Below are 26,459 nucleotides of genomic sequence, written 5' to 3'. Positions count from 1 at the left end.
GCAGAAGCCTCACTTCCCATGAAGACGTCACCATTGCAGTGAGATGTCAGAGAAAGCTTATCCAGTTCTCCTTTGTGTATCTTTTAAGGATTATTTAAAAGTCTCCCCCTTTAAGTGAAGCTAAAAATTGTTGTTCTTCCTGCTCATCGAGTATGCCATGTGTCCTCTCCTTTCAAGAGACCTGTACACCAAAATTATGTGTACATGCAGTGCCCATGCACATTCATAAATTTGCTGTCACCTCATCAAATCAAACCACAGTTCTCTCTTTTTCAGGAACAGACTGGTACAGCCTGGGTCACCCACGAGGTCACAGGTTCTGGCAGCAAACCTGTTCCAGCCTGGGCGCCTCTCCACCTGCTCTGGCGTGGGGTCCTCCATGGGCTGCAGGTGGATCTCTGCTCCACTGTGGACCACCCTGGGCTGCAGGGGCACAACTGGCCTCACCATGGGCTGCACCATAGGCTGCAGGGGAATCTCTGCTCCAGCTCCTGGAGCGCCTCCTGCCCTTCCTTCTTCACTGACCTTGGTGTCTGCAGGGTTGTTTCTCTCACATATTCTCACTCCTCTGTTCTGGCTGCTGTTGCATAACAGTTTTTTCCCCACATTAAATTTGTTACTGTAGAGGTGTGACCACTATCACTGATGGGCTCAGCTTTGGTTAGTGGTGAGTCCATCTTGGAGCTGGTTGGCATCGGCTCTATCAGACATGGGAGAAGCTTCTAGTGGCTTCCCACAGAAACCACCCTTGTAGCCCTCCTTCTACCAAAACCTTGCCAGGCAAATCCAGTGCACATAATATTATGTATGTTTTATCTAGGACTTTTCCTCAGACTAAAGTTAAATTATACGAACACAGACACGTCCACCCCACTAGATATCATTTCATGTTTTAATGTGCCAGAAATCTATACCAACACCAATGATGGTGCATTTGGGATAAGTGAGCTACAGTGTCAATATTGTTATTTTTCAAGATCCCATGAAATATCACAGAACAGAAAAAAAAAAATAATAGCATTGGACAGATGAGGTTTTCTAGTCACTGAAGTTCAGAAATAAGGTCGTTTATACAAATCTAAGATTGTTCTATCCAGTTCCTTATGTGTATACGTGCAGCGTGGAATTACAGAAGTGAAAATAGCCCATCCATTCCCTGAAGACGATGGAAAAACTCATTGGCAATATCATTATCATCTTTTATCCATTATTTTGCAACACTTGCTCACTGCATATGGTCAAAATTCTACATTTAATACTTTCTCCTATGATGCTCAGCACAGATCAAGCTTTTCACATCTTCTCATGCAGCGTGTACGACCACATACGCATTAAGATGTGTTTTGGGGTGGAGGAAAGAGGATGGTCAGGCCATTCAGCAACGAAGGGAATGCAGCACAAGGCGGGTGAGCAGGCATGTAGAGGGTCTCTGCCAAGCGGCACACCAGACCACGGGTCGGGTCAAAGCAGGAGCATTTTACTTGCTTCCATAGAGCAAATGGTGCAAATCAGAAAGATAACAACTAGCAAAAACAAGAGGGATGCGGATGCTGAGGGCACAGGCCTTGTTTTCAGGGTGTGAGAGCTGATACATCTAGACTAACCAGATGTTTTGCAGCAGTCAGTTAACTGGTGTTTGTGTTTGTGCAGCAAGACCAGGTGAGGAATGTGATTATCCCTCCTTCACCAGGAAGAGGATTGAGGCTGAAATAGATGTTCAAAGTATCAACATACTTGGTGCACCTTTTGGCCTCCTTTTCAGCCAGTGTATGGCAAAAATCTCGTGTTTCTTTTGCATTTAATTTATTTGTAGCACAGCTTTCACTGATGTCAGGTGCAGCTGCTCAGCACTTTGACAAATGCACATTTAGTTACCCTCAGGCAGCCAGCAGAAGGAAGAATAGAATCTTTGACTAGCTGTAGAAAAAATATTTAAATGATCTCCCCATAACCACGTGGAAATTATGTTAAATAAACTCTGTATTCTAGTCCAGAACAGGAATTTCAGCCACTTTAACGAGATTATCTTTTATCCTTTTCCAGATCCTTGCATCATTCATGGCCTCCTGTTTGTTTATCATCTGCACCATGCATTAATGTAGCAGGAGTCTTGCTGAAGGCTATTGTTGTAAATAAGGATTATTAAAATGAATATGCACAAGAAGAGCAAGTTAAAGTAATCCAGGCAGTTTTTGTTCTACAGCGTCCTAATCTTTTAATCCTTTTCTAGGCACATACAATATCTTCAAAGGTGACTGGCAACCATGCCAACTGTTGTAGCCAAAACAAAATATAGGGGCTTGACTGCCTGTCACTTGTGCCCCAGAAGCCAGCCAGGTAGTGACAGTTCATGCAGAAGGAGCAAAATGTAGCTCTTTCTTCTCTTCAGAATGCACTTGGTGACCTTCCCCCCACTACTTTTCCTTTGGCATGAATACATTTCCGTTTCCCAGGGCAGGAGTTGGGAGAACATCCTCCTTCCACCCCTTTCCCTCCGTGTTATGTTGTTGTGCATCACACTGTCAGCTCTTTGGGGAAGGACTCTGGTGTAGGTCTCACCACAGCAGGACTGTGATCCCAGACTGGGACCTCCATATGCCACCATAATGCTAAATATGGAGAGAGCTCATTCACATCCATCCACAATTCACAGCAAGTTAACGCCACCAGACTCCTCAGAGGAGATGGGCAGACAATGAGGGACAGAGCATCTAAATATGGTCTTTTGTGACCATTCAGCTTCAGCTTTTGTTTTGGAGCCATCAGTTTTTCCCCAGTTCTTGGCTGACTTAAATGAACAATATGGACTATTTAAATAAAGATGATAGGCATAAGAGGGATGATAAAATTATCTTTATGTAAATTTAGAAAATACCAAATTATACAACCAAACTATCTGTGACTGCAGCCAAGGACTTTTCCTGGACATGGTGCAATTCCATTCCAGCTTTAGCAGAGCCTTTAAGAGTAAATACTGGCAGTATTATTGTGTTCCAGAAGAGGGTGCTAAAACATAATACTTATTAGAAAACCTGCGAAGCTGCGCAATTGCTCAACTCCATGCTTCATTCAGGTTAAGTTTATTGTGGCAGAGTTTTTATTTTACATGCTTATAGCTAGCAATTTAATAGAAGTTTTAGCTTTACCTGTACAGACACGTTACACCAGTTTCAAAGACTAAAAGCATAGGAAAAACTACATTCTAGAAAGAACTAATCATACCAGAGAAAAACAAGAGGACAAACTTTCAGTTCTGGTTTGATAAACCACAAAATCTTTTTGCCTTAGCCTGATACTGGGATTTGATTCAACACAGTTTTATTAGCGACAGTTCTTAAACACTCACTGGGAGTTAAAAATTCTGTTGCATTAACCTCTTAACTCCCTATGATGTCACTAGCAGAATCAAGATCTTTAGGTACATAACCATTATCTTGTGCCAATAAAACTAGAAAAAGAATGGATAACAGGAGGAAAATAACCTCTTCCATGTCAGCTCAGGGAAATAAGAGACATTTTGCCATTGAGTTGGACAGATACTACTGACAGGACAATTTAGTGAAACAGGCAGGTCCTGAGTTTAAATCCCAACTTGGAGGAGACTGTGATCAAGAGCAGCGATTTGCAATGTGGGACATGGCTTGTTTCTCTTTTCTTTCTCAAACTAAAACTTTATCCTGCTGATTGGAACTTAGCAGGAGTTGAGAGCTGCCAGTAGCCAGGTGATCAGTGGTACGTTGTCCATCTTGTTTCCTGCTGAGCTGCAAACCCAGTGGGACCTGACAGCTCCAAAGTCATTGCAACTCAAAGGTGCTGTTCCTAAGATGCAGAGATATTCCAAACGTGACTGGACACAGCCCTGGGCAGCCAGCTCTAGGTAACCCTGCTTGAGCAGGTGGGTTGGACCAGGTCACCTCCAGAGGTCCCTGCCAACCTCAACCAGTCTGTGACTCTGTAAGTTAGACAGCTTGTGATGAGGTCCAACCTACAACAGCCCCTACACCAGCAGGACTCAAGCTAACTCCATGTGGCATTTCACCATGAACAGTAGTCATTGTGTAACAGCAACACTCCAGAATGAAGCCCTGGTTTAACTGCGTCCACTTATTCTCCTTGTTACCAGAGAATTTCAGCTGGAATTAAGCAATTCCATTTTTCCACTTGTTTATTTATTTTTCTGCCCCGCCTGTCAGTACAACGTGCTGTTCAGCAATCACTCAAAGCTAGCACACCTGGTATAGGTCTGCCTGGGATCCAACTAAATATATGGCATTGCCCTCCATACAAAACAGTTGAATCCAAATCCTGCCATAGCCCTTAAATCTCTAAATTCAGGTCATTAGATAGGCTTTAAAAATATCTATAATACTATTACATCTTTTAGATGCCACCAGAATCCTATTTGCTTCCTATATGTGTCTTCATTGGAGACACCTTTGTTTTGACAAAAAATAAAACTGCTAGTACAGAAGGAAATGACATTAATTAATATTAATATAATGTGTCAGGTACAAGGAACTCAAGAAATTAGAAATGTGACATCTTTACCAAACTTGAACATCTGTTTCCTTTCTGGTTTAGACAAAGAAAAACAAGAATAAAGAAAAAATTATTTTGTATTGCCATGTTCTTATGTCTGGATTTGGCTTGACAAGCTAACTCCACCCTGTTTGAACTAAAAATACATTGGAATAAAAATTGTGGGCCTGAAGCATTCCAATGCACTGAGTTACTACCATGTTTTTCTGTCTTCCAAAGTGCTCCTTAGTCTACAGCACCTAAAGAGTAAACTCTTGGACAAAGAGGAAAAATTTCTGCTCAGGTAACAACTTCTTTGGGGACAGAATGGCTACAGAAAAGTATTTCTCTTCAGTATTTCAAGACGGTCTGTAGTAACAGAGAAATAATTAAATAACTAACCTATAAAAAAGATTAATTAGAGGAAAGGCTGACAGGTTGACCTCAGGAATCGTGGCGGTTTAGCGTAGACTAACATGCCAGCAAACAAGTCTACATCTATAAAAGTGGGCTAGAAGTTACACGAGGACACACTTTCACGTGGAGCTTTTGGCAGTATGATTTCTGGGCAGGCAGCCCTGGGAAGACAGCCATTCTCACAGCCTTTGGTGTATCTCTGCCTCTTGGTCCAAGAGAAAGCAAGGGGTGAAGAAGTGCATGGACAAAGAACCTACCAGGAAGGAAGTCTTGAGATTTAGAACATCAGTGCTACATTATGGACAAATATAGCCTGTCTGTACATCAAGCACACTTCAGTTTGTGAAGATGTTACCTGTCCTGCACCACATGTGGTCCCCTTAGCTTATTTCCCCAGCTTGTGCCACTTAAACCAGGAAAGACTATTCTCTGAGCCCTGGTCAACAAAACTCTGAACAGCCAGAACTGAGAGGGCAGCAATGGGAGTGTGTGTATGAACATGTCATTTTTGACAAGTCTTCATTGAGAAAATAAAATAAAAATGAATAATTTTAATATTTAAAAAATATTATTTTGATTTCCCATGCCATAGACTGCTTTATTAAAAACAGGGGAAAATAAGCAGGACATTTTCAACAAGCTTCAATAGTTTAAATAAATGTTTAATAGGAGGTGTAAAGCTTTGTTAGCATTTAGGAAAAAAAAACAACAGTTTTGAAGGCATGAAATTTTGTCCTTGTACTACCAAGCACAAAGCTTCTCATCTTGCACAACATTTTTCCGGTTAATATCAGTGGTGGAGTTGGGGTCAGTAGCTCTTGCTCTGTGTGATTTTTTGCCTCTTTTCTAGCCAACCTAAATAAACAGTTGCTTATCAATTCCTCTTTAACAGACAGATATCCAGGGAGCTGCCACAGCAGCAACGGGGTGACATTGATCTCACTTTGACACAATGCATGAAGGATTCAAGGCTTCAGGTCAGAGGACTTCAACTGCAAATATGAGTGCTGGGCTATAAAGCAAACCCTCTGTTAAATATAACTAGTCACATCAGGGTCATGGTAGCCAGCCAGTGTCGTTGTGTGCTCCCAAACTGGCCTGTCATGGAATCATAGAATAGTTTGGGTTCGCAGAGACCTTCAAAGGTCATCTACTCCAATCCCCGTGCAATGAGCAGGGACATCTTCAACTAGATCAGGTTGCTCAGAGCCTCGTCCAGCCTGGCCTGGAATGTCTCCAGGGATGGGGCATCTACCACCTCTCTGGGCAACCTGGGCCAGTGTTTCACCACCCTCATTGTAAAATATTTCTTCCTCATATCTAGCCTGAATTTCCCCTCCTTTAGTTTAAAACTGTTGCCCCTTGTGCTGTCGCAACAGGCTCTGCTAAAAAGTCTGTTTCCATCTTTCTTATAGGCCCCTTTTAAGTACTGAAAGGCCACAATAAAGCCTCCCTGGAGCCTTCTCCAGGCTGAACAACCCCAACTCTCTCAGCCTATCCTCAAAGGAGAAGTGCTCTCACTCTCTGATCATTTTTTGTGACCCTCCTTTGGACCCTCTCCAACAGGTCCATGTCTTTCCTGTACTGAGGGCTCCAGAGCTGTTCCAGGTGACATGTCACCAGAGCAGAGTAGAGGGGCAAAATCACTTCCCTCAACCTTCTGGCCACGCTCCTTTTGGTGCAGCCCAAGATACGACACAACCGGTCACATCAGGATCATGGTAGCCAGCCAGTGTTCTTGTGTGCTCTCAAATCGGCCTGTCAATAGAGACCCATCTGAATTGAATCTTCCCAACAGTTTTTGTGAAAGGCCGGTGGCCCTTATCCACAGTGTCACCTAGGGTGGTGACGCACCGTCTCTAACCCCTTCCCCTGCCCAACTATCGCATTCCCACCTCCCTGCGGTTGCTCACCACCATCTCCACATCCTCTTTGCACTCCCCCTCCCCGGCCAGGTGCACGGCGGGGGCCCAGAGGAGCGACGCCAGCTCATCGCAGCGATGCCGCCGGCAGCCGGGATCCCGCCCCCCTACCCTGCGGGCGCCGGCGGGGGCGGGCGCGGCGGGGCCGGGGAGGAGGCGGCGCCTTATAGCGGGGGCGCGGCGGGCAGCGCCAACAGAGCCGAGCCCGCGATACCCTGGACAGCGCCTCGCCGCCATGGTGAGTGTCCCCCCGGCCGCCAAACGGGAGCCCCTGTCCCCACCTCTCCCCGCCGTCTGCTGTACCTCTGCCCCCCGCTCCCGGGGCTGAATGCAGACGAGCTGCCGCTGCTCTTGCATCCCTGCCCCCTTCCCCCGCCTTCGCTGGGGCCAGCTGCAAGCGCTGCAAGCGCGGCCCCGCTGTCCTCCCCCCTTCTCCTACGGGTCAGGTTTGGGGCGTGCTTTTTCGGGGGGTGGGGAGGCACCCCCTCGGCTGCCACCCCACCCAACGGCGAGGCATCGGTCAGGCGGCGGAGGGAGGGGAGCGACCCCCGTGCACACCCGTGCAACGCGGGGGGCCAAGTGGCGAGTGGGGACGGGGACGGAGTGGATGGAGTAAGTGGGGGGCAGCCCCCACACACACGGGTCCCCGAGGGGCTGCGGGAGCGTGGGGTGCACCTGCAGCCCCTCTGCCCTTCCCCGCTCCAAGCAGGTGTATTTTTCTCTATTTTGAGGTGTGCTTGAGCATGTTACATAAAGAGATTATTCCCAGCAGTATGTTAGTAGAAGGTCTTGTGTTAGTCATGCAATCTGCAGTGGAACACTTCCCTTTTTTGTCCATGCAACGAATGAACAATAGAGTTTTATGTTCCAGCTTAGCATTTATGATAGTTAAAGTGCAACAATGCAGTCACCTATTCAGCGAGTAGGACCATTTCCCCACAGCACATTGTATCTTTGCAGTCATAGTAACTCCCCCAAAGGAGCTCACCCTGTTTATAAACAGTAATGCATTAAGTGTCATGCTGACCTTACAAAGTAGGACAGTATCATACAGGTATTTTGCAGCTTTAAATTCTGAGGTACAGCAGGGCTGGAAAATTTGTCCAAGCTTGTTGTATGAGAAGCCTGGGACACAATTAACAACAGAACTTAGTTTTTCTTTCATATGATATAACATTTCTTTTTTCCAAGTGTCTTTGCATCATATATAGTAAATTCTGCCTTCCTTGCATAAAAATCAATTTGGATTCCTCCTGTCCTGGTTCAGACATAAATAATATTCAAATAGCCATTCCATTAAGTAACTTGAGTCCTCTCCTATTTAAAGTTTTTTGCAATCATCTCAGACTTGGGATAATAAATAGCAGAAAACCCTATTGAAAAAGACCAGAAATGGTGCAGTAGTTTATTCTATCTAGGACCCCAGAATGACTTTCCACTACATTTTAAAATTTCTATTTCTTATCAACCAGGGTGAGACATAAATACAAAATATGTGACTAAATTACCATAACTGCACAAAGGCTAAATTAATACTGGCCATTGATAATGTTTTCCTTATGATACACTGAATCTACACTTCCAGAAGGAAATGCGCATTATTTATCAGTAACTGGTGCAGCTAACATACAGGTGCTCAGAAGAGCTGAGTCAACTGGAAAGAAAGTTGAAATCGTTGGAGCCAGTTAAAATACTTCACTTTGACTACTTCCAGGACTGAGATGAAGTCAGTCATACTGGTGTAAATTAAGGAAAAAAATGTTGGTAGCATAGGCATTGTCAGCTCTGTAGTAATAGAAATGATAGCTGAGATCTATCCTTAACCTATTATTTCTGGTTCTTAGAGCTGTTTAACTAACCTAAAATTAGTTTTGAAGCAGCTGGCAGCAGTATCCAGAAATCACCACTCAGAACTACATGTGTTTCTATTAGCAAGTTTTGCTTGTCTGTTTCTTCAATAACCTTAGTGCTGAAAAGTTGCTGAGATTTCACAAGCTTGTTACTTACACATGCAAGCATTCTTGGACGGGGGAGAATGGCTGAATTGGGAAAATCCTTTAAGTGGTACAAAGGCTAAAGGTTGCTTTGGCCCTAAAATTTTTAGACAGTGCCATTGGAGGATTAGCTACCAAAACCAAAACTGAACTTTTGTTGAAAACTTCTGCAATGACACTAATGCAGGGTTAAAAGTTACAGCACATCAACATCTGGAGCTTGGGGGTGGGAGGACACACAGACATCAAAGGATACTAGCAAAGGTATCAGGACCACATGAATTACAAACATAGATTTTGGAGCCAATTAATGGGAATAGCATTTTAGTGGTCCTTTTTCTAGTGGCATAGAAAAAAAAGCAGGTGTATGTTGCTAGTATCCCTTCAACTCAGCTGAGAGAGTGTCCTCAGCATCCTGAGTGTTAAATCATCATTATTTGTAGAAAGCCACATAAGGAAACTTGTTTTTTTGGAGCTTCATTTTGCTGAAGCAGCAAACCACGGCTTTCACCAGGCTTTGTTTCCTTGTCATCCTCACCATAGGAGGGCAACCACAGTGGGACAGTTTTTCTGTTTATGTAGTTCATTGCAGCTCTACTTCGGTGAATCTAGGTCAAATTACACTGGCTCAGGATTTGGCTGCACCCTTGAACTTTAAACCGATTATAAATTTTGATTTGTCAGCGTATATTCCATGGGGTCAAATCCCACTTTTATGGAGTAAGAGAGTGTATAACCTTGCACAGTGCATGGCAACTAATGCTTACAAAGAGGCTAGGTAGCACTAAGGTAAGCATAAACAAGAGAACAGTGTGAAGCTGTATTTAATAGGTTCAAGTATCTGCACCTCTGCAATAATTCAGTTACAGAGGGGCTATAAAGACAGGAGCTAGAATATCTTTTAAATTCCCTGACAGACTTAAATAACCAGTGTCATCTGAAATCAGTGAAGAAAGACACCTAACTCTCCTCAGCATTCAGAAGCATCATGGCCACCATATCAGGGTATGATGCTTGATGCGGGCACGCATTGATTGCAGGGCATACAGAAAGGGCCCTAGACATCAACAAACCTCTTAGCTTTGTTGGCAGTAACAAAAAAAAACCACCCTTGCCTCATCATTCATTAGTACTTGTTAATCGCCCTGAGCATGAAAAAGAGTATTGCAAAAACAACGTTCCAGCCCCTTAATACTGACACACAAACTGCAAGATCTCTGTAGACAGAGATCAATCCAGCACAAATCCATGGCTGCCGCAGGAGCCAGTGCTACAGCACCCACTGTCAACAAATCTCTCCAGCTCCATCACAGTGAAAAGGTAGCAGACCAGCCACCCTTCCATGCAGAACCACAGCAGCAAGCCAGGGTTTTGCCATCTGATAGAGAATTAATAAGCTATGAGAAAACATGCTCAGAAACTGCATATAGGACAAAAGGACATAAATACTTGCATAGAAACTCAAGTACAGGCACTGAAGATATTTGCACAGTGACAAAGGAGTGGTTTAAAAAAACTCCAGGACCTGAAGTAAGAGTCAAGTGTTTTGTTTGTATACTCACTTGTAGGTACCTGCTTATAAAAACTGGCATGCTGACCTTGGTATTGATTCCTTTCATCTCTAGAAAGATCCTTTTGATTCTTCAAGACAAATAACTGTACCTTCATTACAAGCACTCTGACCTGTGAAGATAAGCAGAATCCTGTTGTTCATCAGGCACTCAATTTTATGTTCATTTAGTTTAATTGCACCTCTTGATTTTATTAAAGAAAGATGTTAATCAGATGAAAACACTCTACAGTTGAACTTCTGACTCAATTAAAAGTTTTTGAGGAAAAAAACCCCAAACCTGCAGTAATATTTTATTTAGGTATTAGCAAACTCTGGATTAATGTAAATATAAAAGGCTCTTTTATTCCCTTATTTAAGCCAGCTTCAAGTGTAAATCACATCAGGTAGGATTTTTGCGTGATTTTTTTCATGCCATGCTTTATGAGAGTTTTTGTTAATCACTGCCTGTAAAACTGATTTAGAAGTCCAGGCACAGACAGACATTTAAGAACAAATCTTTTACAAAGGGAGCCTGAAGTCCATATTCAATGACAAAGTAATATGTCGGAAGTGCAGCCTGATTCATAATTAAAGAAGGTAAAGGAGATGGGAGGGAAATTAGGAGGATAAAACCAAGCATACCACTGGTTGTTCAGAGCCAGAAAGCTGTTGGCATGAGTCTGCCTCATGAAGGAACCATGGAAAGGCATGAGAAGGATGTCCCAGCTGCAACAGAAAAGAAACACCTTGTGAGACTGTAACTCTGCCACTTTATAAATGCCACACTTCAGGCTTCAAGTGTATCAAATTTATCAGCCAATTTGTCAGTGCTTGGCGACAGCTGAGCTTATAAATCCATGCTGTGCATACACCCCATAAGGCTTGCCTTATGGGCCACAATGTCTGACTGACTGCATCTTTACCCACAGGACTGCTGCACAGCTGACAAGTCGAGTTCAGTATAAAATAAAGTGAATAGTTACATCTTTTGTGGGGCTTCTTATCCACCTAAGTAACACCAAAAAACACTTTAGTTTTTTTGGGGCTAATTATGCTCAGATCTAGGAGGCTAAGAGGAAAAAAATTTACATCCTACATCTTCAAGAATATGATAATTAACTTTATATTGGCATTAATACTGAAAGTACTCTGATTAGACATCAATATAACAACTGAGTGATTTTTTAAAAATGCTAAGTTCTTCCAGCTAATGTGTTCAAACTCTGTTGTATTTCCTCTTCCTCAGTCAAAACCGACCATGATGAAATATTAATAGTAAAGGTCAGATGTCTCAAACTGAAGGAAATAAAGCTCCATGTGGCAGAAATTACTATATGAAGATGTGTAATTAGAGAATAAAAAATTATTTTCATCACTCTAGAGAGAAATTTTGCTCTTTTCCCTCAAGAAGGACAGATATAGAAATGAAACAAGAAATACTTCTTATTCTGTGTCTATATTTGAAAGCCAAACATAGCAAGAAATTACAATTGGAAGTAGGGTGGCTGAGTTGTAAATAAATACCCTAAAACCAAGCACAAGGAAGTACAACAAAACCATTTTTCCCAGTTCTTAAAAGTCCCCTGAAGTACGCCAGTCATGACACTTTGCAGCAAGCAAGCAAAGACAACATGGTACAGCAGCCTAATGGGGGGAGTAACGTACACACATAAAGAAAAGTCTACAGTTGTTTTTATTTCCCCTATGTAACAACAACGGATGCAATTTCCAGGCATTTTTGTGTCATTAAGGCCTTGCCATTCAGCATGGTCATTAGCATTTTGGTTTTAAGAGAAGCCTCAGTCTGGGTGTTTCCATGGTATAGTGGGTTTAAGAGTTTCGGGCTTTCAAATTCCAGTTATACGTGGATTAAACTCTAGGATACCCACTGTTGGGGTTAGCGGAGGATGGGAGCTAATTAGCTTGTGCACCCTCTTATCCAGTGCCAGCAGACTGTGCTTTGTTACTGGGGTTTCATACACTTTTAAGAAGAGGTGTCCTTGAAGTTGATTAGCTTGATTTAAGGTTTTTGAAGAGGTAAACTTAGAACTGTTTTGGAGGAGGAGACATAAGAGAACTTCCAAACTTTCTTTTTGTCTTCCTTATTAAGCTTGAAAACCAAATACCATTTTCTTTCCTTTCCTCACCCAGTCTTCTTTAATCATGATTGAAGTAAAAAACATGAAATAGCATTTGAAATCCAAGTTTTTAGCCTCAAGGATTTAAGGGAGAAATGGAATAAAAAAAATTAAGGACAAGTTAACAGAACAAGAAGATATTTTCCTATTTAAATGTTGGTTTGTATTCTCAAGTGACACTTTGGAAAACACGCATCAGATTCTGTTTCTTCATTTCCCTACATTACACATGCATTTTCACAGCCAGTTTGAAGTAAAAAAATACTTTGTTTCTTACTTTTGGCTGTGAGCATGGATAAAACTGTTCCAAAAAGCAAAGTGCCTTCAAACTGGCAGGGAATAAATGGTTGGCAAAGTTATCAAGGGTGATTTCCGCATCAGGGAATTGGCACATCTTTTGGTGAGGGAGTTCTGAATAATACCATCCACACCCGCTTTCTCTCCAATTGCTGGCTGCAGTCAGCCAAGTTACTTCTATTGCTGTTTATAAGGTCAGGTGTGAAGTTGTGCAAGTTCCGCATCTGCTAGAAGTTCGTATTTGTGGCAAAACAGTGTTTTATTATTTACAGAGTTTAATTTTTTCATTGTTTGTCAGTATTCCATGAATTCCAGAGGGAAAACACATGGAGTCTGTTTTCATATTTGCATGACTGCCAATCTATTATTCAAATCTCTTGCTGTACAAAACAGTTTTATCAATTTGCACTGCTGACTGGCTACTCAAAATTATCATCCTGCCCAAATTCAGAAGCTTTTATAGTATGAAAAATATCCCATGCAATGCTTATAGGAACAGCTGCATCCCTCAGCTGTTAGGATTACACATTTTCCTAGTTTTATGGCATCCTCTGCAATTTCCAGAGCTCTCTTTTCTGTCAGATGGTTAGTTACATATCATCTCTAAGATTTGTTGAGTTTTTCTGGTACGTGTCAAAAGTATCATAGGTTGTTCATGCTCCCCTTTGTGAGATACAGCTTGTGATTTCTTGGTGCTGAAACACATTTGAAGCTTGGATCAAAACCAAGCAATTTGTACAGAGAAATAGAAAAGGTAGCATTTAGTTTTATTCCTCTGCAAAGTACCAGTAGCTTTTCAGGTCAGGGAAAAGCAATATTGAAAATCTTTTCATTTTAATGCAGTTATTTCTTCCTTACTCCTGGAGACTTTGTAAGTCTGTATTTTATTAGTATCTGCAAAAAAAAAAAAAAAAAAAAAAGAAAGATAAGAGACTACATTGGAGTTATTTTGCTTACAATAACTAAAAGAAAAACTCAAAAATATTCCCCACATCCTATCCTGGAGGAAAAGGTACCACTTTTTTCCCCTTTTGCATTTACTAAATTACCAACATAACTAATTTAACATAACTATTTAATACATTTTTTTGCACAAAATAATTTATTTTACATCAAGCAGGAAGTAATTTCCTTCTATTTGCAAGACACCTTTGGGAAATGGCAGAATTCAGATCAAAAAGTGTTTTAATGGAAAGGCGCAAAGTTGAAATCCAAGCCAGAGAGCAGTGTCACCAAAACAGACGTAGAAGGGAGAAAAACCACAGCATTATCCTGTTTTTCCTCCAGGTGTGTTTTCATGAGTTAAAAGAGTGTGAGTATTTGAAAATTCTGGCTCATTAAACCTTAGGTCTTGCTGAAGCTTGGTATGCATGCTGCAAGCACTCAAAAGTACTCAGTAACTCCTGAGCACTCACTAGGATAAGGAACATCCTGATCAGCTGAAAACAAGAAACCCATACCAGTCCTCTAGTCTTCAGCAAATCTGGGGGTTCGTGTGCTTCTGTTTCTTTTACAAAGGCACCGCCATACCCCTCAGTGCTCCTCCTGCAAATATGGATGACATTGAAAAGACATGGATACAAATGTGATTCTCAGCACTTCTTGTTGGATGCAATAGGGTGGTTATTTAAGTGATGAAGACACACTACTGTTGAAACAATGATGTCATGTAAATTAAAAATACTAAGCCAAATAACAAAGCACTCGCTGCAACATGGGCACCTGTGTGGCAGAAAGAAAAGTGAGTTCATTAAACACCTACGATGCTTCATACATCAATGTAGAATTAGAAAAGGTTTGAGAATTTGTTACCTGAAATGGTCTTGCACTTGACTCAATAAGCCAGTTTGGGATATATTTTAATCAACATTCAGTTGATCTGATCTTCAGGTTAATACTGCAAGTAACCGAGTCTAAATTATGAAGGAGCAACGTGCATAGTCACAGTGAAGGAAGGGTTCTGTTCAGTTAGAGCCCTCAAATAACACAGTGCTTAGACCTAGCTGAGAAACATACCAAAGAACATTTTCAGACATCACCTCCTGGTTTCTTTCTTAGCATCTTCCTAAAACAAATAATTTCCCACATATAGATTTTTCTTAAAAACTAGGAATAATTGCATTTCTTTAATTATACTTGCTTACTCAACTCTCATGGTTATCGCAGATTTGCTCACATTCTGTGATTGTGTGATACCACATTTACACATTGCACAGACTTAAACACAGATCTTTATTTCTTACTATAGTCTGTTTTCCACAGGAAAGTCTCTTGTTGCTGCTTTTTTGTTTGTTTGTTTTGGTAACACCTTAATTATTCTCCATTATATTTAAGAACTAGATTTACCATCATTACCTTTGCCATTTCTGTCAGACAACACACCTTGCTGCAAAACATTTATTGTGTGTCTGCTAGTTAGTTTTGCTTCCTTTTTTTTTGGAGGAGGAGGAAGATAGAACCTTCCCATTCTATCTTTCTTCAAGGATATCTGTAGTTTTACTTACATCAGCTGCAGGTGCCATCAGTGATAATTCTAACTTGTCCTGTAAAACAAATGCACTTATTACATTTACTTGTAAGAGATTGCCATCTCTTCAAATAGTTATTCCCAACAACACACATTTAATGCAAATGAAACTGTAGTAAAACTAAAGACACTTGGAGCATCTGCTTCACTTATTGGAAACTTAAGCTCATGAGGATATTCATTTTCTGGAAAAAGGTACTTGATCAGTACCTGTGATGTATATATCAGGTCTCAAATGGTTCAAGCTGACCTTGCCAGCAACTCTGTTTTCCTCTTGACAACTGTCTGTCCACTACAGGGTGGCACTGAAACTCATCAATACTTAACCATCAAGGGAAAGCAATATTTTTCCACACGATCTCTATTTTCCAATGGCTGTTTGCTCTAAGGATCAATTAATAATTAAATCAGTCCACACAGGTGTGGCAGTCACTGTGGTGCAGCACCCTTGTGTAGATGATGTCACATGGAATTCCCAACTTCGATGACACTTGGTTTTACAGGTCAGCTTAGGCTGATCCTATCAGATTATCACCTGGAATGATGAAGAAAGCTGTGTGAAAAGCTTTCTACTGAGAAAGCCCATCTTCTACTACTAGACATAATCAAGAAAACACAAAAGGTATTGCAAGACCAGCATACCCACTAGAGCAGTGAATGTCTTCTAGCTGTGCTTTCTTTCCATAATATTAGATATTGTGACGTGCTTAACCCTTGGAATTTTTCTAGTTTTACTTTTCTTCTTTGAATCAGCAGTTACTTGTAAGTGAAGTCTAGCATCAAACCAATAAATTAGAAGATATTTTTTAAAACTCAGTAGCTTGAAATCTGTTTGATTTTAAGTTTTATGTACAGATCTTAGATTTTACAAGCACATATTTTGACCTAAAACCTCGGGTTTCTTTCTCAAAGTCAATTATACTCAAAGCTAAATGAAAAGCTTCCTGTACTGAGTTTTTTACCTGCATACCTTACACAGCAGTTAGACTGTTTTGTACATGAGTAGTGACCTCAAAGTGAAATTGAAAGGCTTTGCATGTGTTGGAAGATTAAGACTGAGACCTTAGAGGCTTCGATCTGGTCTCTCTAATCCACAGCAGCATGCTACAAATACCTCCTGCTCTTCCATTCTTTTTCTTTCCTTTTTTCCACTTACATCCCCTTTAAATAGTTCAGGAAAGGGTCTGTGTATTTGGGCAGCAGCTAGGCAAGAAATGGTGTAGCAAATGACTGCAAAACAACCTATTTCTCTAATAGGCAAATAAACATAATCAGATTTCCTTCACCTAGACTGTAAGAATAAGATCAAATCTACAAATTGAGTGTTGTAACTCTTAAGGCTGTGACTAAAGCAGGCTACAAAGTGACCTGTCTTATCAAATGCAGGGCAATGGATAGAAAACACGCACACACATTAACCTGCAGTGCAAAGTTACTTTGCCAGATTCCTTCATTCCAAATTGTGAAGAGAAATTAAAATACAAGGGATCCACTCCTGGCAGTGGGTCTGGTGAGTGTGGCCAAGTGAACCATGGCACCCATGTGGAGCTCTGCTGGTCCCTTCAGCAACCAGCACAGCATATACCTATAGGTGTTGGCTTATAATTATACAATGAACCCACCCCCTTGTAAGTCTCCTGCTTCTTCCACGTCCATTCCCACGTGACAAGGCAAGTGGGATGTGTCCTGTTCTATACCTTTTAAATTCAATAACATGAGCAGTTTATACAGCATGTGTGTATATATATCAGGGTAGATTTTGACACATCGTGCCTTTGGGAAAGTAGTTAGTCCAGTTCCAATAAATGTTCATACATGCAATTTTTCACAAAGGAAATATAGCTGGGCAGAATTATCTCAGTAGCTTTATCTGAGGATTAAATAAGACATTCAATAGAGGGTTTGGGAAACAAAGCAAACATGTGGGCATGATTATAGATTTGGTTTCTGTGGTTTTTTAATCCCACTTTGTTCTTTCCTGGGTTTTCTGACTTTACAGAGGTCGATAATAATCTTAAATTACAGTATTCTTTTAAAATATAATTCTAGTTTTACAGTGGCAGTGAAAACATGACTTTAACCTCTATAGCAGGGCTGCCAAACTCATTTTCAGCGCGCCTCACATCAGCCCTCAAAGGGCAACAAGTGTAATTCCAGGACTGCATAAATGTAGGAGTAGTTACATTTATACAGTCCTAAAATTACATTCAGCCCTTTGAAGGCAACTGTGAGGCTGAAGTGGCCTCCAGTGAAAATGAGGTTGACATCCCTGCTCTAGAGCACGTGAATTTATGAAAAAAAGAACTTGGTGTTTTAGCTCAATAAAAATGTAGGATGGAAGGATTTTGGTTTCGGAGCTCTATACTAAAGAATTTACTGCAAAAGCCAGCCAGGGGTGTGAACATCTGTCTGCTTCTGTTCCAGTTGTGCCAGCAGATTAGAATTACCATTCCTAGTTGCACAGCAGCATTCCTTTGCTGCAGGTCACTGTCCTGCATGACACCTCACACCATCTTTGCATAACTTATTTTAAGAGGTCCTATTTGGATAGTTTCAGCTAACCAGAGTCACTTTAACACAACCACAGAGCAGTCGTACATCCAGCATCGCCAGGAGGCCTGAGGTGGTGTTCCCAGCCCAAAGGAAGCCAACTCTCCAGCCACCACAGCAGCTCTCAGGGTGCCTAAAACACAAGAGCCCTCTAGCTTAGATTTGGGGTTTATTTATATTTAGTAAGCAGTTCAGTGCATTTCAATAACTGCATCAAGTAGAGATGGTTTTGCTCATGAGGATGAAAGTGTTTTCAGGATCATTACTGTTTTCTGGAAAACTAAGGTATCCTGTGCTACAATTGTCTATGTTCTCCTAGAAGTTTTTATACTTAAAACATTCTTCTGTACACATTCAGTAGCTATGGCAATTTTAAAATACTTTAGGAGGATGAAATTAATAGTAGTGAACTTCTGAAATTCGTAATACATTGATTATAAATTCAGTACACAGTTAAATTATGCAAACAAAACGTGCTGCATCTCATCCACTTTCTTATATAAAGTACCTGTAGCATTACATATATATTAGAAGCCCATTTTACCTCATATGTCTTGACTAGGTGAATTTGTTGTTGGTTTGAAACAGGTATTAATGATGTATGTATGTATGTATAGTTGTCAGTTTTTCCAATAGATCTCAGTGTCTTTCTTTTTGTTATATGCTTCACAGGCTGTATTGAATCTTCTAACACTATTGTCCTTATCAAAAGTATGTCTGTAAAGGGAATTAGCATTGCAGGAAAAAGTCTTAATTAAGCAATTAATTAGTTAATATTTTACAAGTTGAGTTTCTGACTTATAGTTTTTTGAAGGGCCACTGGCAGTTATCTGTCAAAGACTGTAAGAGATAAAGAAAAACCTAACACTTTATTTTCTTGTTTATATTTTTATATTTTATTTTAATTCAATTTACTGTATTTTAAAAAAAGGACCCCACAGCCCTACTTTTATGTCTGCCCGGAGGAACTAGACTCCTGTTTAGTCCCTCACTGAGCGGGCAAGAGCCCCACAGCCCTGGTATGAGCTGTTAAAGAAAGTCAGGCAAAACTGTTCTGTCGGGGAGAACCCCAGTAAGGGAACAACACGTTTTAGAAAATTCTTTTTTGATCCTCCCTGTCTGTAACAGGAGGAGCAGGCAGCCCCTTGCACATTAATCCCCACCGTGGGGACACAGTGTTATGTTGCAGACGGCTGGGACGGCAACCAAGAAACCTACTTTTTCAGTATAGAGTGCCCTTTGTCTCACTGGGCAGCCAGGATTGTGGGAAAACCAGAGCTCCTGCCTTTGGGGTTGGGGTTTCTTTTTTTTCAAGGTTCATTGTCCAACAAGCCATCAGATCCTGTGCAGAGGCTTAGGATCTTCTATTCATCTTAGATCTTGAAGCTTGTTACAGTAGAAAAATAAGTAGAGATTTTCACAGTACTAGAAAGGATATGTTGTCTGTTTGTCTCCATTGCTTCCTCCAGAAAAATGGCCAAACATGTCCTCCAAGTACATAATAAAGCCCTGCAAGCATTATACTAATTTAGAAAATCAGTTTCTCAGCAGCAGCAAAACCTGTCTGCAAATACTGAGGAAAATAAAAATTATCATGATGTGGTATACTAAGAAATCCGAGCTCACTTCTAAACTTGTTGCTGTAATTTTCCCCTACCATTTCATTTACTCCCTGTCCCCCTCTTTTTACTTCATTGTATGGGTCTAAATTTAGGATGCAAGGTTTTTGCTGAAAAAACTGTGTGGTTGCACACATGGCACATATGGGGCAGATGCTGTAAACCCAGGCACATCTCTGGGGAATATTCTGTTCAAAAAGCAACGTCTGGTAAATCTAAAGCCTTAAAAGAGTAATTACTCTCCCTCACTCTGGTAGAATTATTTCCCCGTGCTTCTCAAAGTGCAGCTGGCTGTCTTGCCCTTGTATAATGAGAAGTGATACACTGCTTCTTCATTACAGAGTTTGGTTAGGCATCCTTTACCACATTGAGTTGTTTGGGAGCAGGTATGTTAAGCTGAGCAGGCTTTCAGTTGCTGATGTAAAATTAATTCTGATACTGATCTGTCTTCCCAACCCCTTGTAAAGTCAACAAGAGGTGAACAGATCATTAAAGAAGCAACCATAACATAATTAACCTCTCTGTAAAAAAACTCATTGAAGTTATTTTCTTGTAACTTAAGGACCTTCCTGTTCCAAGTAAAACTTTCTCTTATTCAAGCCTGAACCGGTTCCCAAAGATTGTTGCTTTGCCTGAGAAAGTGATTTATTCACTCAGGCTATTAGAAGGTGGCAGAATTTTTATCTACCCTTTCAGTTTTTGACTAATTTCCTTTTTATTTACTCCCTCACAGTCATACACTCTTGTCACATCATCACTTACAGGAATTATGCTCCATCTCAGGTCATACTGTAATTTTAAATATGATTGTTAGAGCAAAGGAAAAACAAGGTCAATAATTGCTACCATTTTCTTGGGAACTGGCAGGCCACATCTAAGGTCTCCCCAGAGAAATCTTCTTTAATTACAAGTTAAGCTGTTGTTCCCCTGTGTAGCAGGTAGAATTGAGCAGGATTACTTTTAAAAGGATTGCACTGATCTGCTTTGGTGACAGTTTTGTTTTGAAATTCTGATAACAAGCAAAAGGATGGATTATAAAGATACAGTTCTTGGGAGTGTACACAATTGACACATACTGCAAACTGGGCTGCAACAGCCACTCTGCCTTTCTGCTTTTCTTTTAAGGCCATATGAGTTCTATTTTGAGCACTGCCATTGCCATATTTTATTTTAGTGATTACTTAATATGATTATAAAGACCAGAGCAAAAACAGCTTGGAAATTTGTAGAAGGAAAATCCTGTAAGCAGTGATTCTAGAAAGAGAATTTTTCATCCTGGAGACAATGCAACCACTCAGCCTTTTACAATATAAAACAATTTTAAAATGTGTAATAGGCTGGATGCTTTCAAGTACTTAAATTATAAATAGATTTTTTGAAACCAAGTGAATATTAATTGGCTCTTAAATAATTTTCATACTATCCCATAAAACTATAGTGCAAAAAACCTTTTAAATTCCTTTTCCTTGTACTTAAAAAAGAATAAACAGCTGATCAATTTTGTAAGAGCAATTTACCTCATGATGATATATCATCTGGCAGTACCATGGCTGGTGAAATAAGACTCACCTTATTTTATGTGAGAAATTAAAATTTTCTATGGCTCCTGGCAGGTTGAACAGTCCAGAAAAAAAAGAATTATGTCTGAAATAGCTCCATTACTTACAATATTCTTATAAAAAATTGTTCTGCCTCTTAGGGCTTACTCACCTTTGATGTTGATGGTGCTTTAGCCTGATTTAAGTCCTGATAGAAGCTATAAAGCAGATATTTCTCCACCTAGGTCTTCATTCCCATGTATGGAATGAGGGTGTATAGCATGGAGCAGGACTACAAAACCAAGTGAAAAGAGACCTCTTATTAAACAGAACTAGAAATCCCAAAGCAGAAAGAACCTAAATACTAGTGCTGTTTCTCCAGAAGTGCAAAGCCTGGAGTATGTTGGCTCCCCAGCTGAAAACAGCTCAAATTCCCATTTCCTAAAGGAGTACAACATCAACCAATAACTGGTAAGGCTTGAGAGAAAAGCATTTCTCCAGAGCCTCCTGGCTGTGAAGGCCTGTCAGGCAGGATTGAGGTGCTCACAAAGTGCCTGCTTCTGATGGCAACCCCCAAAGCCAGGGAACCTGGTTTCAGGAGTTTTACACCTAGTAAAATGCTGAACTTGTCATGGTTTAGCCCCAGCCAGCAATTAAAGCACCACATAGACACTTGTTCACTACCCCTTGCTGGGATGGAAGAGAGAATCAGGAAGGTAAAAGTGAGAAAACTTGTGGGTTGAGATAAACACAGTTTAATAGGCAAAGGAAAAGCCATGTGCACAAGCCAAACAGAACAAGGGATTCATTCACCATTTCTCATGGGCAGGCAGGTGTTCAGCCATCTCCAGGATAGCCGGGCTCCATCATGTGTAATGGTGACTTGGGAAGACAAACTCCATTAACTCCAAATGTCCTTCCTCTCTTCTTCCCCCAGCTTTTATTACTGAACATGACATCATATGGTTTGGAATATCCCTTTGGTTAGTTGGGGTCAGCTGCTCCAGCTGTGTCTTCTCCCAACCTCTCGTGCACCCCCAGCCTCCTCACTGGTTAATTGGAGCGAGGACTTGAGAAGGCCTTGACTCTGTGTAATCATTGCTTAGCAATAACTAAAATATCTCTGTGTTATCAACGCTGTTTCCAGCACAAACTCAAAACATAGCCCCATGCTAGCTACTATGAAGAAAACCAGCTCTAGTCCAGCCACAAACAGCACAATAATTCACTGTGCAAATAGAACCACATTAAAGAAATACATGCTGAGTTTTGGGTTTTCTTCACGTTATTGTAAATTTAGCAGTACAAGGCAGAACTTACTATTCTGCATCACTGCAACTAGAACCTAACGTTTTCAGAGAGACATAATAACTATGATAGTTTGCAAAGCTTTAAAGTATCAAGAATTAAAACCCAGTCTTTTGGAAAGGAAACAAAAAAAAGTGTAATTTTTGTTAGTTAGGAAGACAGAATAAAAACACACACACAAAGCTTTACAGTTTGATCTTCATGTTATATGACTCTATTTAGGAAGGTGAATGCTGGGAAAGTCCAAAAGTAAATTTGTTTTTTTTTCCTTTCATTGCATTGGGCTATCATATATTGCATTTCCCAAAACTACCTCAAGAACAATAAAATTTTGTCATTCCATAAGCTTTTATTTTAAAGAATCATCACAGCAGCAAGGGTTGCTTATAGAGTCACACTTGGAAAAACCAAGAGAAACAGTCAGCACTGAGGGTAGATGTTGTAGCTACAGGTGAAGATGAGATAGATTACAGCTGACGGGGTATGCATCTGCACTGTGGTTGTGGCTGTAAGCAGGATGGAGTGAAGGCATGTTGTGTGAAGGACTAAGCATAGTTGGTCTCCTTGGGTCAGTCTCCCAGCCTGAGGTGATGAGGTGAAGCCTTGCCTGGAGCACAGGAACCTCCTGGAGCAGGTGTGTGCCCCATTCTGCTCCAGGACCAACCACTGCAGGCAGAGAAGCCAAGCCCAAGAGATACATTCCTTTCTACTTCATCAGAGGTGAATCCCAGAAAGGACAGGTTCATTGGTAACAAGAGGTCTCTGTTGCACAGAAATCAAAGGTGTTTAAGCTCTGAGAGAAGCACGTGCTCTACACGGCTTTGGTGTGTCCTGCTAGCTGTAAGCACTCAGCACATTAGCCCAGAGCCTGTAGGTGTTGCCGTGCTTCCCACTCCCCCACCAGAGGGAATGCTGCAGCTGCACAGCCCTGCATGTGTGTTTTTCCCACTATGACCGACCTAAGCATTGCTGGAAACTGAGCCAAGATGCAGAAGGGAGCCAGGGAAACATGCTGCTTCTCCCATCACTGAGCCCTCTTCTGTTCCTAGCACGCCCATCTGCTCCTGACGAATGGTGCCATTTGTATTAAACACAGCGATGAAGGTACATCACCACCACCACCAAGTTGCATCAGGCACCCATTTCAGCCCACATGAAGAAAGGGAGACCCTTGCACAGCGCTTGCTCTTTTGGGGGGCATTGAGCAAACTCACCAAAGGGCTTCCTCAGTGCAAGGGAGTAGGAGTGCCATGTGGGCAGTATAGCAAAGGTTCTGCCTTTAGCAGGCCAATGCTTCTCTTAATGGTCTCTGTGAATAATGCCCTGAGAGCCATAAGATGCCCAAGCAGGGGGTTGTCAAGAGAACTCTGTCCCCTGACTCTTTGTAGGCCATCCAAACTGGCACTCCACAGAGGAGTATGTGGAAGTTTCTCAACATTCAAGCCACAAAAGTCACCTACTTCGCTTTCACCAGAAGAAAAGCACTTTTATTTTAAAAACTGAACACAGGAACAGATACTGAAGGATGGGTTTGGTTTTCTGCTACTAGCCACTTTAGCAGAAATCGGAATTAACTCAAGGCAGGCCTAAGGTAAGGCCCTCTGACCATACTCTTTTCTGTGGAAGACTCTAGATCTGCCCATGGAAGCTGTTGGTTTGGTTCTCTCTGCTCTTTCTCCACCCTGGGCAATGAGGAAGGGTATTTTCTGGGTCCACAGTTCCTATTGCTTTAATATTTCAGTCTGGTTTGTGGGGAAAGACACAAAGTATCATCAGCACAAGTGGAACTGCATAAAGGTGGCATTATTCACCAGAGATACATGCAGACCACAGGGAAACTTGGTTTAGTGCACATTAGCCAAAAGACCAGTTTCTAACTCCCCAAAGAACAGAGGGATATTATCAAGAGGAAAGACTTCTGCTGAACTGTTGCAATCAACTCTAGCAGGGCAGAGACCATTTTGAGTATGAGCTTGGGATTTTGTGAAATGATGAAGAAAACTGAATGAAGAAAGCACTACAAAATACTATTGCTGAACATTCAGAGAGCAGCTGGTGAGAGAAACTAGTTCAAGAGTGTCACCCTTCCATACAGCAGAGTATGGTGAGGACCTCCTGCCTGCCTGTACTCTAAGGAAAGTGTAGAAGATTTCAAGACTGCTGCTGCTTAAATATATGGTGGCCACATCTTTAAACAATCAGGCCACAAAGAAACCTTTACCCCTCAAAGATCTCAGCACACTGGGACTCACACACAAGCTGTGGGAAGCAGCACATAGAACTCCACTCTCCTCACTCTCAGGCAGCATAAGGATAAGAAGAGATCTCATAGCAAATTGCCTTTCCCTATAGAATTTAGCCTGAGACTCAGTAGTTTACATAGTGTCAGTGAAAGCACCGTGCAGGGTGCCTTTGGAACCCAGCAATACCCAACCCCACCCCCACAAAAAAAAAATAGCAGGAGAAAATAAGGGGTAGAAGGGATTCCCTGTACAGCAGATCCCTAACATCAACCCTTGCAGTCTGCCACAGGGCACAGGCATGAGTAGCACGTGAATCTACAGTATGGGACGACACGCTATTGTCCTTATTTTCAAACACTAACAGGCACAAATGCTGCAGTCCTCAATCCAGAGTGGAGCAAGGAATAATTTTTTTTTTGCATCCTCTTCATGGATCTCACAGAGATATTCTTGTTCATCTTAAGATTTTTCTACAAGCCCAGGCTCACTGAAGGCGGCTTGCAGTAAGGGCAGTTAATGGACAAAATATGAACTAGTTTGGGGCTTTTGTTTGGTTTTTTGTGGGTTTTTGTTTTAAAAAATGAGATGGAAGCAGCAGTTTGAATGATTTTTTTTCTATAGGTAAAGCACAATGGTTTTGAAAATAAAAATACAGCAAATGACTAAGATTAAATTGAAGCAAATCAAGAAAACAAACAAGCTGGCATTTATGCTTTGAGGTGCCGTTTTTCTGGATTCCTTTTCAAAACTGCAGTTTAAATCTGACCCACCTCAGCATCATGAGACTTGATTTTTGCTTGGTTGAAGCACATATGCTAAGAAGCTATGGAGCCCTCCAAAAACGCTGGCAAGGCAGAGGTGGATGTGAAATAAGAACTAGAGACTGCAGCAGGCTGTCCTCTTTATTCTTTCAATCATGTAGCTGCTTTTTCATGGTACCTGTGCCCAAAATTTAGAGCCCAGCTGTCACGTGATGTTGGAGTCTCCTAAATTCTCAAGGCGTCCCTGTTTTCAATTGTAACAGCACCTGTATTATTACGTATAACTAAACTTGCCTGAGCACCTAAATCCTTAGAACATCCTTGAGCCATGCCTTCCTTGCCTTGCCCTCCCTCTGCTGTGGGACATGGTTTTCTAAGCCTGGATTTGGGATTGCTGCATACAGGCCAAAACTAAGTACTTGTGGTACCACCAAACCCACCACCTTACCATTACCACTAATTCAATGCATACAGCCCTCACCTGTTGTATGGGAGACCAAGCTTCAAACTGCTCTTCTCCCTAACTTGAACTCATATCTCACATTTTCTTGTGATTTCCTTAACCACTTGGGCTGGCACATCGTCCTAAGTTTCTGAGCATAGTCAGCCATCACTAGCATCAAAGAAAAGGGAAAAAATGAAACTGAAGTCGTCCATCTCAATGTTTGGATTCGAGTCCCTGCTCAGATGTACACTGAAGTATTTATTGGGGAGACAAGAGCTGCAGTTGAAGAAATGAAGAAAAGTTATTAATGAGTTAACTGCTAGTCTAAGGCTCAGGGAAGATGGAGGATACAAGGTGAAAGCCCACAGACAGATTAGACAGAGGGCAGGCATGAACACTGGTACGACAGGACCATCTGGCATGCTGGCTGCTGCTTCTACACAGGTTCCACTTTCTTATCTGGGCTGTTTTTGCAAGGGGAAAGGCTTATATAGGTACCTAGCTCCAGAGACAGTGCCTGCAAGTTGCAAGCAGAGGGAGGTAGCTAGCTGTTTAGGTACCACCCTGCAGAAAGGGAGCTCCCACACCCTTTCCAAGCCTCTCTGTCTGCACAGCATAGGCAGCCAGGTA

At 41.5% G+C, this 26,459-nt stretch overlaps 1 protein-coding gene across 1 annotated transcript in view; it reads left to right on the top strand.

Moving 5' to 3' along the window:
- Positions 1–6,935: 6,935 nt before the first annotated feature.
- The window catches only part of ELOVL2 (ELOVL fatty acid elongase 2), a gene marked incomplete at its 5' end in the record, with an annotated part of 49,359 nt that continues 29,835 nt past the window's right edge, over positions 6,936–26,459 (top strand). Inside the window, one exon of the mRNA XM_080364167.1 lies at positions 6,936–7,469. Within this exon, the coding sequence (XP_080220293.1) occupies positions 6,936–7,469 (534 nt within the window). The remainder of the gene's footprint in view (positions 7,470–26,459) is intronic.

Source organism: Nesoenas mayeri (genome assembly GCF_963082525.1).
Source record: "Nesoenas mayeri genome assembly, chromosome: 2".
Taxonomy (NCBI): Eukaryota; Metazoa; Chordata; class Aves; order Columbiformes; family Columbidae; genus Nesoenas; species Nesoenas mayeri.
This window is presented reverse-complemented; position numbering and strand designations above follow the sequence as displayed.